General features: G+C 22.4%; 1 protein-coding gene across 4 annotated transcripts in view; it reads right to left on the minus strand.

Moving 5' to 3' along the window:
• Positions 1 to 14,038, minus strand: part of LOC111626601 (caspase activity and apoptosis inhibitor 1-like) — a 176,090-nt gene that overhangs the window by 40,161 nt on the left and 121,891 nt on the right. For all 4 annotated transcript variants that reach the window (XM_023370036.1, XM_023370037.1, XM_023370039.1 and 1 more), the window contains 4 exons: positions 7,051 to 7,170; positions 5,440 to 5,589; positions 3,802 to 3,886; positions 3,314 to 3,400 (listed from right to left, as the gene is read on the minus strand). In XM_023370036.1, the coding sequence (XP_023225804.1) occupies positions 3,314 to 3,400; positions 3,802 to 3,886; positions 5,440 to 5,589; positions 7,051 to 7,167 (439 nt within the window). In that variant the 5' untranslated portion in view covers positions 7,168 to 7,170. The remainder of the gene's footprint in view (positions 1 to 3,313; positions 3,401 to 3,801; positions 3,887 to 5,439; positions 5,590 to 7,050; positions 7,171 to 14,038) is intronic.

The following is a 14,038-nucleotide window of genomic DNA, read 5'->3' on the forward strand; positions in this document are numbered from 1 at the left end:
TGATTAAAATAATTAAAGCTTTGAATTTAGAATAATTTTGTACCAAGATGAAATTACAATAAAGTAAAGTTAAAATGTAAAAAAGTATTGTACAATAAAATATAAGTTTAAAACTAAGAATATAACTATTATGGAGAATTACATTGTTTTTAATTTTATTAAAATCTCTTATTTTTTTAAAGTTTACAACATATAATAAATATTTACTAACTCAGAAACATTTAATAACATAAATGTTCAACATAAAATGCCAGATATCATCAGTTTTCAATTATAGTCTAGCTGATTTGGATATCCCTCATCTGAATGAGTAATCTCTATTGATCCAAGTCAAGCAAAATGATAACTCATGATATAAATTTTACACACTGTTCCATGCCTTACTAAGATAATAGGGGAATGAAAAAATCAATAAATTCAGCTATAAATTGATGTTATTATTCTGTCTACAGATAAGGCAATTAACAGATCATGAATAACTATTTAAAAAACTATGAGCAAAAAAAAATATAAATATATATATAAAGTTAAGATAACTTTTTAGAAAGCATTAAAAAAAACTACAAAACAAAAACTTTAACTAAAAATATTAACTTTTTTAAAATGTATTCAAAACTTTCATAAATATTTTCTATTAATAAATATTACAAATGAAAATAGAAATTTTTAATATTCATATTTTTAATAACATCAATTGTCCATACATTAAAATATATGGCATAAAAATAAATTCATGCTAATGGTTTCTAATTTAAATAATTTTTTCTGAAATTTCTCTAAACATCTTTTATAAAAAGTTATTGTCAACACATTATTGCTATTATTAAGACATTTTCAAAACTTGAAATTGAATTTAATTTTCATTTATCATTTGCAATTTCATTTCAATCATTTTAAGATAAATAGAATAACAATGTCTTATTTAGCTAGATTACTCATTCCTCTGTAGTTTATTGTAGCATATTCATGTTAAAATCAAGAGAGATAGGTCATGAACATTATTGATTATTAAATCAGGGAAAACATTTTTTAAATTAAAATTAAGATTTTCATTAGATTTTAATGCAAGTAAAAATTTAATTAAAAAGATAAAATGTTTTTTAATTTTGGAAAAATCTATTTAAAATAAATGACTTCTAAAAAATAAATATAAAATCAATAATTATTAATGACCTCTACTGACATTCAAAATAATTTAAATAATGTTCAGTGAGTAATTTCAATTTCATTTTTATATATTAAAAGAAATTATTTTTCTTAAATAATGAAATATTTTAAAAGACAGAAAAATATAAACCTTACTTATATTTTTTTTATCTAAGTTACAATAAAAAATTGATGAGCAATAACATTATTATTTGAATTACTGCAAATCTGTAACTAACAAGCAAATTTATATTGAAGAAGATGCTTGATCAACAACATTTATTTAGGCAGCAGAAATATTTTTTCTACTCAAACAACTTTCTGTAATCTGTTTACCACACAAATGCAGAAATTTTCTAAATGACCATTGCAAACCATTTATCTACTAAATGCATTTGTCCCTCATTAACCAACCACCCCATTCAGTGCAACTCACCACTCTTTTAAAACTTTAAATCAAGCACACGGTTCCCGTCGTCGTAACTTATCGTCAGGGCAACTTAAAATAACACCACAATCGTGCACTATATCACACCAATGGTTATTAGTCAGACATAATTTTCTAGCCCGCCACCGGATTATGAACACCATAATTTCTTCTTGATCGCATTCATAACTCACTGGAGGTGCCATATATCAATAAAACAGAAAAAGGAGGGGGAAATTTTATTATGCAGTGCACACATCATCATTCCCGACTAAAGATGAAAGCCAATTAAATTTCTCCCTTCAGAGACTATCTCATAAAACTTCACATTTAAAATACGACTAATTCTATTTTCTCTCTCAGTGCATGCAGATAACGTGCGGTGGTAATTTGCTGTCTATGTTTCCTTGAAAACTCTCTAATGTTGTTAACTAGTCTAACCTGCTCCACAGCAGCCTCGTGATTTGATTTAATTTAATTCAATTCAGTTCAATTCAATTCTTCCTCCATCCCCCCCTCCATAATGTGAGGATAAAAATAGCGGCTGCATCGCTTCTGCTCTCCACTCGGTGATCAACCAACCTGCAAGCTGATAATACAGCCTTTGGTCGTACAAGTTTGTGTGACAGAATTCATCTGTGAAAGATTTTCAACAGAGACTTGTTTGAGCATCAACTATTAAGTCAGACTGACACAAGTCAGTAACAGTGCACCACAGCAAGGCTTGATGAAGTAAGTTGTTTTGTTCATTAATTTACTTTTACAATGTCAACAATTAAGACATGATACATGACAATGATAATTGAAGATTTAATATCAGTAACTTAGTAAAATAAATCTGAGCACAATTTTTTCTCCAATTCATCTTACTTTTATATTTAATTAATGTCAACAAATTAAAAGAGATTAATAATAAATTTTTTTAATTAACAACTTTTTATTGAAATTTTTAAATATACTCGGATAAAATAATACTTACTTGTAACTTACACAACTACAATTGAATATTTGTTTATTTACTAAAGTCAAAAATTATACTTTTTAACGCTAATAACTGTATGTATTAACAACAACTCTATGAGAATGAATAAATAAATAAATTTTTACAAATTAATTTTCAACTATTTCTCAAAAATTTATTATTTTTTAACCTTTAAAAAATAAATTTACTACTGTAGTTGGTTATATAAAAATTTATATATTATTTTTCGTATAGTATTAACTATTCTTTTCAGAAACAAAATTAAATTCTGAGCATTCTTATTGACATAAAGAATAAACATTACTGTTATTCAAATCATTAACAGTTATCTTTTTCCTTAGAGAAACATATAAGATATTCATGGACAAGTTACACCTCTAAGCTATTAATCACAACTGCTTCAGCAATTGCCATCAACTTTGACAGCCATCTCATTAACCTTCCATTTACAAATGATAAAAATATATTGAAGACACACCTAAGTTCCGGCCATTTGATGTTCAGTGTATTTTGCATTGCAAGCTTTAACTCATTATCATATTATTCTCTGAGCAGATATCAGATTTAAAAAGCTTAAAATTACATGGTTGATCAAGAACATCTCCATTAGATACCATGCAATTTTGAACTATGTATTGTAGATGGATAATGTAATGACCAAAAACTAAATATTACATTTTGCACATATAAGTAAATCCAATTTACAGAAATACATCATCATATTCAAAATGAAAAAAAACTTAATAAATAATGCTTACAATGTGAAGTGGTACTTGATGCAGATTGAGGTATTGTTTGAATCAGTTTTTCTTCTTCTGCTTCTGATGATGAAAATATACTTGTCCCTAATTATAAAAATATTTCTCATAACATATACTAAATTTTTATAATTATTTTTTATAAGAAAAAAATATATATAATCACCAAATAAAAATAAGTATGCATTAACAAAAGAAAAATTTATTTGAAATAAAGTTCTATACCAAAGTTTAAAAATTCAAATTTGTGGAATAGCAGGTAGTTATGTTTTCTTCAACAGATTTGATAGTCCAAATGTAATAGGAATGACGATAGATGATCTACAATAAGAAGTTATATAAACTAAACACACATTTTCATTTCTGCCTCTTCCATCATTTATCAAAATGACAATTTGGAACTTATCTTATTGACAAAATGTATGATTACATCTTTTTATATCTTTCTTATTTGCAACATAGGAAATATAAATTTTCTGTAAGCTTACCTTGTAAAATATTTAATATTCTTTTTTGTGACATCAATTGAAGGTGATGTAGACATAAATGCTTTAATTCAGACACAGAATAATTCTAAAGATTTAAAAAAATTTAATCTATTGATAAAATCTCATTAAATCAAACTTTAAAATGTTTACATTTTTAAATAAATCTTAAATAAAGTAACCACTTTTCATATTGACAATTTGATTAACACTTAAAATAATTTTGTTTCAATTATATTGAATAAAATATTTTCTGAAATCATTTAAACAAAAAAAGTTATTTATAACTAAATATAGGCCTACTGTATAATAATTTTAATTTAAGTAAATTATTAGCAAAATTAATATATTAAAATGTTTATGTTGAAAACAAAAATGATTATTTTTGTAAATAAAATCAATTAAATTCATTCAGATTTTTTTATAATTAAAAACTAAAATTTTATTTCTACAGTAATTACTAAGTTTTCATTAATAAATAATATAACTTAAAATTAGACTTTTAATCAAATATCTATTCTTCTTTCTAACAATTTAATAACTATCTATCAGAATTTTTAAAAAAACTTAACAAACAAATGTATTTATCAACAAGAAAATTAAAAATTAATTTTTAAATAATTAAGTTAGATTTTTTTGCATTAATTAAAGTATATAATCAATCATTAGTAGTTCATGAATTATTAACTATATATATTTTTTAACAAAATTTCAAAATATAATATTTATTTTAAAATATTTATATTATTAAACAAGATTAATTAATTAAAAGAATACAATTTATTTAACCATTTAATTTAAAAAAACAGAAATTAACTTATTAATTAAATTATAACAACAAACATCACAAATGTAAATGTTAAAAATATTTTTTTCTTTACTGTTTAATTGGTTCAATAATAATAAAAATAAAATTCTAACTTGATCATAGACAGTGTTTTTTAAATCATTTTAAAATTACTTTCCTTTTTGTATTTGATTAGATTTTTGTTTGCTTACTTTTTTGTTACCATTGGAACAATTAAAAAAAATATTGTATATACTTGGTTAACATGAATAATAAATATAATGAAGCTATGTTGAAAATCACATATCAAAGCAATTTATTCCAACTTAAATCAAGCTAAAAAAAACTTTTATATGTCATCACAAGTCTACATAAATAATTTGAATAAATCTAGTTCTCAAAAAATTAATAAATAAGTAGAAAAAGTCAACTATACAATATTATCTAAATAACTTTTGTAAAAACACTCATTTTTTTTGGGATGCATTATCAAAATCAAATTTTAAATAAATAAACAAATGAATTAGACTAATATTATGTAATATAACAAAAAACTTTACATAAAAATACACCTTAAAAGTAAATTCTCACACAATAATTATTGTATTAGAGTTCAAAATTTAAAAAATAAACTAATTTATCAATCCTATAAATGAAAAATATGTAATGCAATGAATTAAAAATTTATCTATTAACAAGCATATAAGTAAAAATAAATCAATATTTAAAATGTATTTTATATTAAATTCTCTAAGTTTAAATAATATTTAAATAAAAATAATAATTAATTAAAATTACTGCTTACAAAATTTACTGAATATACTTTAAAAAATATCACTCTATATAAAACTCACCTTTAAACATGGTGGCAAAAGTGCTTTTAAATCATTGCTTTTGATAACACTAAATAACTGGTTTACCAATTCTTCTTTATTATTAATATAATGACCAATAGAATAAAGTTCCTTATTTAGATCCATTTCATCATCATCTTTGTCACATTTCTGAAAATTAATTTCATAAACAACTTATAATATCATATACAAATTTTAACTGAAAAGTTCTAAGTGTCAGGAGAGATAAAATCACTTTTAATCAATTTTGAAACAGCATTGTTCATCTGACAGAGAATGTACGATTTGCAAATTGAATACAGATGGGAGCCAATAATTAATTCAACATAAAGCTCATTACTACAATATCTCTATTGATATCTATTGTCTCTTTTCATTGAGAATCAAATTAAATATAACACTAAATTTTAATGTTTTATATGAATTTTTTTATTTATAAATATTAAAAAACAATGTTAAATCAATTTTAAAATACTATATAAAATAATGAAAAAATAAAACAAATTTCATTCAATATTTAAGATAACATAAATTGTATGAAAAATTATTTAAGACTTTTATAAATGTTTAATTTGATAGAAATATTAAAATAGTACAGTTAGCAAAAAGTAAATGATAAAAAAAATAAACAATTATTTTTTAATGTCTTCTTACATCTTACAATTTATTTCAAACAATGTTTTATAAGTTTTGAATCATTCAAGATGTGAAATATATCTTTATCCTGATTTAAGTATTAATAATTTTTTGGAATTTGTCTTAATTTTGATGGCAACCTTTACTAGAAGACAATAAAATGATGTGACAGTATTATGAAAAGCTGAAAAGATGTCTTATCAGGAAACATCTTTTAAATCTCATGGGAAGGGGGAGAAAATATAAGGATAAGGAGGGTCTATTCTACATCTACGAGATAACTTTCTCCAACATCTACAACTAACAAGATTTCTGAAGACAGCTTAAATTAAATTACATTCTTTCTAGAACACTATTGACTCCAAAGTGGATCAAGTATTATTTGTGGCTTCATTGAATCCAAATACAATTAGGGTTAAAAATATTCACTTCTAGTATAATCTTAAGAAGTCATCTTAAACAAGTAAATTATTTCAAAGTTAATTAGGTAATGGTGCCAATGAAAAAACTGAAGAGAATAAGATTTCAAAAAATGTTTATGCAAAACAGATATACACTAAGGAAAAACTGCATATAAAATATATACATTTTAAATAATTATAAAAACTTATAATACATAAAAATTCTAAATATTAAAAGTTTTAGTATGCATTATTTTAATTTTAAAACATCATCATCATCATGTTTGAAAGATAAATAAAAATAATTTGCTTGATTACTACTTATTGCTAATAAGAATAAATTATTTTGAATTGCATATTTGTTAATAAACTAATACTTTTTCATGATAACTATATATTTTCAATTTAACTATAAGCTTATAAACATGTTTCAGAAAGTTTGTAATAGAAAAGCATTACATCTTAATACATCACCATAGATTACAGTATTACATTACAGACAACAATACATTAAATTAATAAGTATTTTCATTATAAGATTAATAATTAAAGTTTAAAAAAGTATGTTTCTTACTAAATGTTCATCAACAGATGTTTTCTGTGAATGTTTAGTATTTTCTTTATCTTTGGCATTTTTCTTTTCTTTGCTGGCAATCTTAGATACACCAGTAGAGGCTTTGGACTCTTTCATTATCTGTAAAATAAAATACATAATATCATATTTTGGTGGTCAACAATGCAATTTTTATCTTAGCATTTTGTAAGAAGTCTCAAAAATTGAGAATACATCACAGTGTCAAGAGAATAAAGAGAATTTCAAAATTTCTATCTCATGTACTGATCAAATTATAAAGTTTGTAATTTAGAAATGGATTCTATCAAGTTATTAATTTTTATTTGATAAAGTATGAAAAAACAATAAAATCTCATAAAATGAAAGTAGTAAATTTGATGATTAAATATATAGTAGAAAGAAAAGATAACAAATCTAAACTAAGAGTCATATTTGAGAGAGATTTTTAATACAACTAGTCTACTGCAAAGTTGAACTGCATTGCATATCACTTCATCACTTACTCTTCTTCACGCTATCTAGAACAAGTTTTATGACCCATTACAAGAATCTTGCATTAAAGTAGAAACCTCCATTACTGTGATTGAATAATAAGTTATATTTAATTAATCACATTGAAAAGAAAAGTTATCACATCCTGCAGAACATGCAACTCCCTTAATGACACCATCAAAATATTGACAGTTGCTTCATTTTTACTATATATTACAATTTCAATCTTTGATATAAAATTAAAGTACACACAAAAAAAATTTAATTATGTTAACATAACTTATTTATTTATTTATCACACATAAATTTGGCTAATATAAACATATTTTAACAGAAAATTAGAGGTAATTCAAATTTCAATTGCAATTAAATACATCAGTAATATTTACACATGCTTTTATTTAAACCAGTGATGGAATATTTTAAATAAAACAAATCATTTTTAATTAAATTATTTTTCTTAAAATTTTATTTCTAGAAACAATTTTTTTGGGGAGTATTTATATTTAATATAATATGCAATTTATCCATTTATTTTAGCATATCTTATTACGTTAAAGAAATATAATAAATTAAGTATTACTTTTAAACTTAATTTTTTCTAATAAAATATTAATTTTTTATTGCTATATTTATAGAAGAATTAATAAATTAAAATATTTGTTTTTAAACAAGAACTTTGAACTGTATTTTTATATATAATTAAAATATTGTAATGTTTACACTTCACTTGAATTGCATAATATATTAAATGTTTTCAACTTATCAAGATTTATAAATGCTGATTAGATATCTTTAACCTCATTTTAGATATAAATTAATAGATAAAGTTTACAAAATAAGGTTTAATATAAGATTTTCATTTAAAATTTTTTATCCACTTTAAATAATCATAAATTTTCAATTACTATTATTATATTTAATTTTTTCAATTTTAAATTATGTTATTTAAAATTTTTTTCATTTTGTTTTAGGAAAAAACAGTAATATTTATCAACAATTAGCATGTAAGTATACAAATAACATAATAAATTAAATGTAAATTATAAAATTTCTTATGTCTTTTTTCACACATATCTTGATTTGTTATATTAGAATTTGGAGAAGTAAATATTTTGTGTGTTATTCACAATTTTTTATATTTCCAAATAATGCAATCTAATTGTCTGTAAAATAAATTACCTAAAAATAACAACTATTAAAAGTAAAGGTTAATGTACAATTCTAATTTAATAGCTTAATACTAATTTAAAAATTATGTAATTTATTGATTAACATTAAATTAATTTTAAACCATAGGCCTATAATAATATGAAGGCATAATAATCTGAAGATATATAATAAAAATTGTTTTATTTAATAATATTAAATTTACTTAAAAGTGCTTTATCATCATCAATCAAAGCATATGTCATTTTAAAAAAAACTGTTGCTTTTTTAATATAACTTTTATTATGGAAAATTTGTTATTAATTGGTTTCCTTAACAATAAAAAATAAATGTTTAAAATAAGTATATAGTTTAAAATAATTTCTTACAAAACTAAAATATAATCACATCATTTTAAGTTTATTTCTGTTTTTCTAAGCTTTGTTATATTAAATCATTTGAATTTAAGTTAATAATAATAATAATAATCTGTAAAACCTCAACTACATGCTCAAACAAGTAAGTACAGTACATATATATATGTACTGTACTTACTTGTTTGAGCATGTAGTTGAGGTTTTACAGATTATTATTATTATTATTAACTTAAATTCAAATGATTTAATATAACAAAGCTTAGAAAAACAGAAATAAACTTAAAATGATGTGATTATATTTTAGTTTTGTAAGAAATTATTTTAAACTATATACTTATTTTAAACATTTATTTTTTATTGTTAAGGAAACCAATTAATAACAAATTTTCCATAATAAAAGTTATATTAAAAAAGCAACAGTTTTTTTTAAAATGACATATGCTTTGATTGATGATGATAAAGCACTTTTAAGTAAATTTAATATTATTAAATAAAACAATTTTTATTATATATCTTCAGATTATTATGCCTTCATATTATTATAGGCCTATGGTTTAAAATTAATTTAATGTTAATCAATAAATTACATAATTTTTAAATTAGTATTAAGCTATTAAATTAGAATTGTACATTAACCTTTACTTTTAATAGTTGTTATTTTTAGGTAATTTATTTTACAGACAATTAGATTGCATTATTTGGAAATATAAAAAATTGTGAATAACACACAAAATATTTACTTCTCCAAATTCTAATATAACAAATCAAGATATGTGTGAAAAAAGACATAAGAAATTTTATAATTTACATTTAATTTATTATGTTATTTGTATACTTACATGCTAATTGTTGATAAATATTACTGTTTTTTCCTAAAACAAAATGAAAAAAATTTTAAATAACATAATTTAAAATTGAAAAAATTAAATATAATAATAGTAATTGAAAATTTATGATTATTTAAAGTGGATAAAAAATTTTAAATGAAAATCTTATATTAAACCTTATTTTGTAAACTTTATCTATTAATTTATATCTAAAATGAGGTTAAAGATATCTAATCAGCATTTATAAATCTTGATAAGTTGAAAACATTTAATATATTATGCAATTCAAGTGAAGTGTAAACATTACAATATTTTAATTATATATAAAAATACAGTTCAAAGTTCTTGTTTAAAAACAAATATTTTAATTTATTAATTCTTCTATAAATATAGCAATAAAAAATTAATATTTTATTAGAAAAAATTAAGTTTAAAAGTAATACTTAATTTATTATATTTCTTTAACGTAATAAGATATGCTAAAATAAATGGATAAATTGCATATTATATTAAATATAAATACTCCCCAAAAAAATTGTTTCTAGAAATAAAATTTTAAGAAAAATAATTTAATTAAAAATGATTTGTTTTATTTAAAATATTCCATCACTGGTTTAAATAAAAGCATGTGTAAATATTACTGATGTATTTAATTGCAATTGAAATTTGAATTACCTCTAATTTTCTGTTAAAATATGTTTATATTAGCCAAATTTATGTGTGATAAATAAATAAATAAGTTATGTTAACATATTTAAATTTTTTTTGTGTGTACTTTAATTTTATATCAAAGATTGAAATTGTAATATATAGTAAAAATGAAGCAACTGTCAATATTTTGATGGTGTCATTAAGGGAGTTGCATGTTCTGCAGGATGTGATAACTTTTCTTTTCAATGTGATTAATTAAATATAACTTATTATTCAATCACAGTAATGGAGGTTTCTACTTTAATGCAAGATTCTTGTAATGGGTCATAAAACTTGTTCTAGATAGCATGAAGAAGAGTAAGTGATGAAGTGATATGCAATGCAGTTCAACTTTGCAGTAGACTAGTTGTATTAAAAATCTCTCTCAAATATGACTCTTAGTTTAGATTTGTTATCTTTTCTTTCTACTATATATTTAATCATCAAATTTACTACTTTCATTTTATGAGATTTTATTGTTTTTTCATACTTTATCAAATAAAAATTAATAACTTGATAGAATCCATTTCTAAATTACAAACTTTATAATTTGATCAGTACATGAGATAGAAATTTTGAAATTCTCTTTATTCTCTTGACACTGTGATGTATTCTCAATTTTTGAGACTTCTTACAAAATGCTAAGATAAAAATTGCATTGTTGACCACCAAAATATGATATTATGTATTTTATTTTACAGATAATGAAAGAGTCCAAAGCCTCTACTGGTGTATCTAAGATTGCCAGCAAAGAAAAGAAAAATGCCAAAGATAAAGAAAATACTAAACATTCACAGAAAACATCTGTTGATGAACATTTAGTAAGAAACATACTTTTTTAAACTTTAATTATTAATCTTATAATGAAAATACTTATTAATTTAATGTATTGTTGTCTGTAATGTAATACTGTAATCTATGGTGATGTATTAAGATGTAATGCTTTTCTATTACAAACTTTCTGAAACATGTTTATAAGCTTATAGTTAAATTGAAAATATATAGTTATCATGAAAAAGTATTAGTTTATTAACAAATATGCAATTCAAAATAATTTATTCTTATTAGCAATAAGTAGTAATCAAGCAAATTATTTTTATTTATCTTTCAAACATGATGATGATGATGTTTTAAAATTAAAATAATGCATACTAAAACTTTTAATATTTAGAATTTTTATGTATTATAAGTTTTTATAATTATTTAAAATGTATATATTTTATATGCAGTTTTTCCTTAGTGTATATCTGTTTTGCATAAACATTTTTTGAAATCTTATTCTCTTCAGTTTTTTCATTGGCACCATTACCTAATTAACTTTGAAATAATTTACTTGTTTAAGATGACTTCTTAAGATTATACTAGAAGTGAATATTTTTAACCCTAATTGTATTTGGATTCAATGAAGCCACAAATAATACTTGATCCACTTTGGAGTCAATAGTGTTCTAGAAAGAATGTAATTTAATTTAAGCTGTCTTCAGAAATCTTGTTAGTTGTAGATGTTGGAGAAAGTTATCTCGTAGATGTAGAATAGACCCTCCTTATCCTTATATTTTCTCCCCCTTCCCATGAGATTTAAAAGATGTTTCCTGATAAGACATCTTTTCAGCTTTTCATAATACTGTCACATCATTTTATTGTCTTCTAGTAAAGGTTGCCATCAAAATTAAGACAAATTCCAAAAAATTATTAATACTTAAATCAGGATAAAGATATATTTCACATNTATAATAATACATAAAAAAAGAACGACAGATATTATAAATAAACTCGAACGTTTGTAATATAAACAAGAATTTACATCATAAATTAGAGAATTTTTGTGATTTAAATCAGTGGTGCCCAAACTTTTCGATTGGCGGACCAAATTGCGCATAAGTCGTGGTGACCACAAGTATTTTGTATATTCCATATATGTATACATACACAAAAAGTAGGCCTACTTCTGTCATTTATAAGTGATGTATCAAATATGCTCGCTGACTGGATTAACGTATGCCGAGGGGCCGGATTTGGCCCAGCAGCCGTGATTTGAGCACCACTGATCTAGATGAAAATATCACAGATATGAATCTTAACGAAGTTATAGAAACAAAAACGGATAAAACATTGATTTCTTCATAAGTATTACTGATATATTTTCAATAGGAAATCTCCATTCTTTATATTTATTATACGCAAAACAACACGTAAAAATTTTCTAATGAAAAAAGCAGTATAATATCAACTAGACAATTTTTATAATGTAGTATTTATTGTAAAAAAAAAATCGTTTAGTGACCTTAAGCCCTGTAGCAGGGGAAGACAAGAAAGGTTATTTGGCCCTACGTCTAGCCTCACGTTTAAAGTGGTTTCTAAAACATTTATTATTAACTATTCATTCATTCCATTGTATTGTTATTTATTATTAACTATTCATTCCATTGTATTTTTTCTTATTAAGGGAAAGCTTTATTTTTGCCAATTTTTAATGCTGTTTTGTTTTTATACTGACGCCTAAAAAAGATAAGTGGTCAGGACCTTTCTCAGCTTCCATGAAGTCCTTGATCGAGCCAAAATATTTTGCGCAAAATCTCCGAAATGTCGATGTCGAATAATAAATAAAATTATAAGTAATATCTTGAAAGATTTTAGAGATTCATAATTATATCATTAAAAACTACATTATTACAATTTTAACGCTTTAATATGTGTTTTATTTGAACGAATAATCTTGAAAATCACAAATTAAAAAGAGATGATCTAAAACAAAATTTCAGTTATTCGATATTCAATTTGAAAAACCGGAGTCAATTTACATTTTAGCGATTTAAAAGTGCGTTTTGTTAGCGCAGATACGAGTAGCAACATTTCTATTTTTAAATGATAAAAATAAAAATATAAAATGCAAAATATTTTTTTAATTGTAAAAACAAAAGCAGGAAAAACATTTGAAAACTTTATGTTTAATCCGGAAACAATAAATGAATATTTACTTTGTAACTATTTGGTATATACTGTATTATTATTTTCATTTTGACGCAAACAATTTTAATATTAAATAAATCTTAGAATGGCAACAAAATATTTCTTTTTAGTCTTTCCAGAATATTTTGATATAATTCTTTTCTTTTAGCGGTACAATTCCCAAAGAAATTCATTATTTATATAAAAACAAGCATCATTTTCTTTGTGTTTAAGATCTAAATTATTTTGAATATGATATATCAATATTTGGTAAGCCGAACATTATTATTAACGAAACTATGAGAAGCATGTTTAAACATACTATACCATACCATAAACTTAGTATACGATTTTTCTCAAATACATTTTTATTTTATTTTTTGATTGAAACATATAATTGAATTTATATAAGGTTAATGTAAAAATTATTAAACACGAAAGGAAAATACTCTATTTCTATTCGAATAGTGTTGCCTAAAAAGTTTACTTCTTGATAAATTTCCC

Source organism: Centruroides sculpturatus, unplaced genomic scaffold, assembly GCF_000671375.1.
Source record: "Centruroides sculpturatus isolate CEXI.00-Female unplaced genomic scaffold, Cexi_2.0 scaffold465, whole genome shotgun sequence".
Taxonomy (NCBI): domain Eukaryota; kingdom Metazoa; phylum Arthropoda; class Arachnida; order Scorpiones; family Buthidae; genus Centruroides; species Centruroides sculpturatus.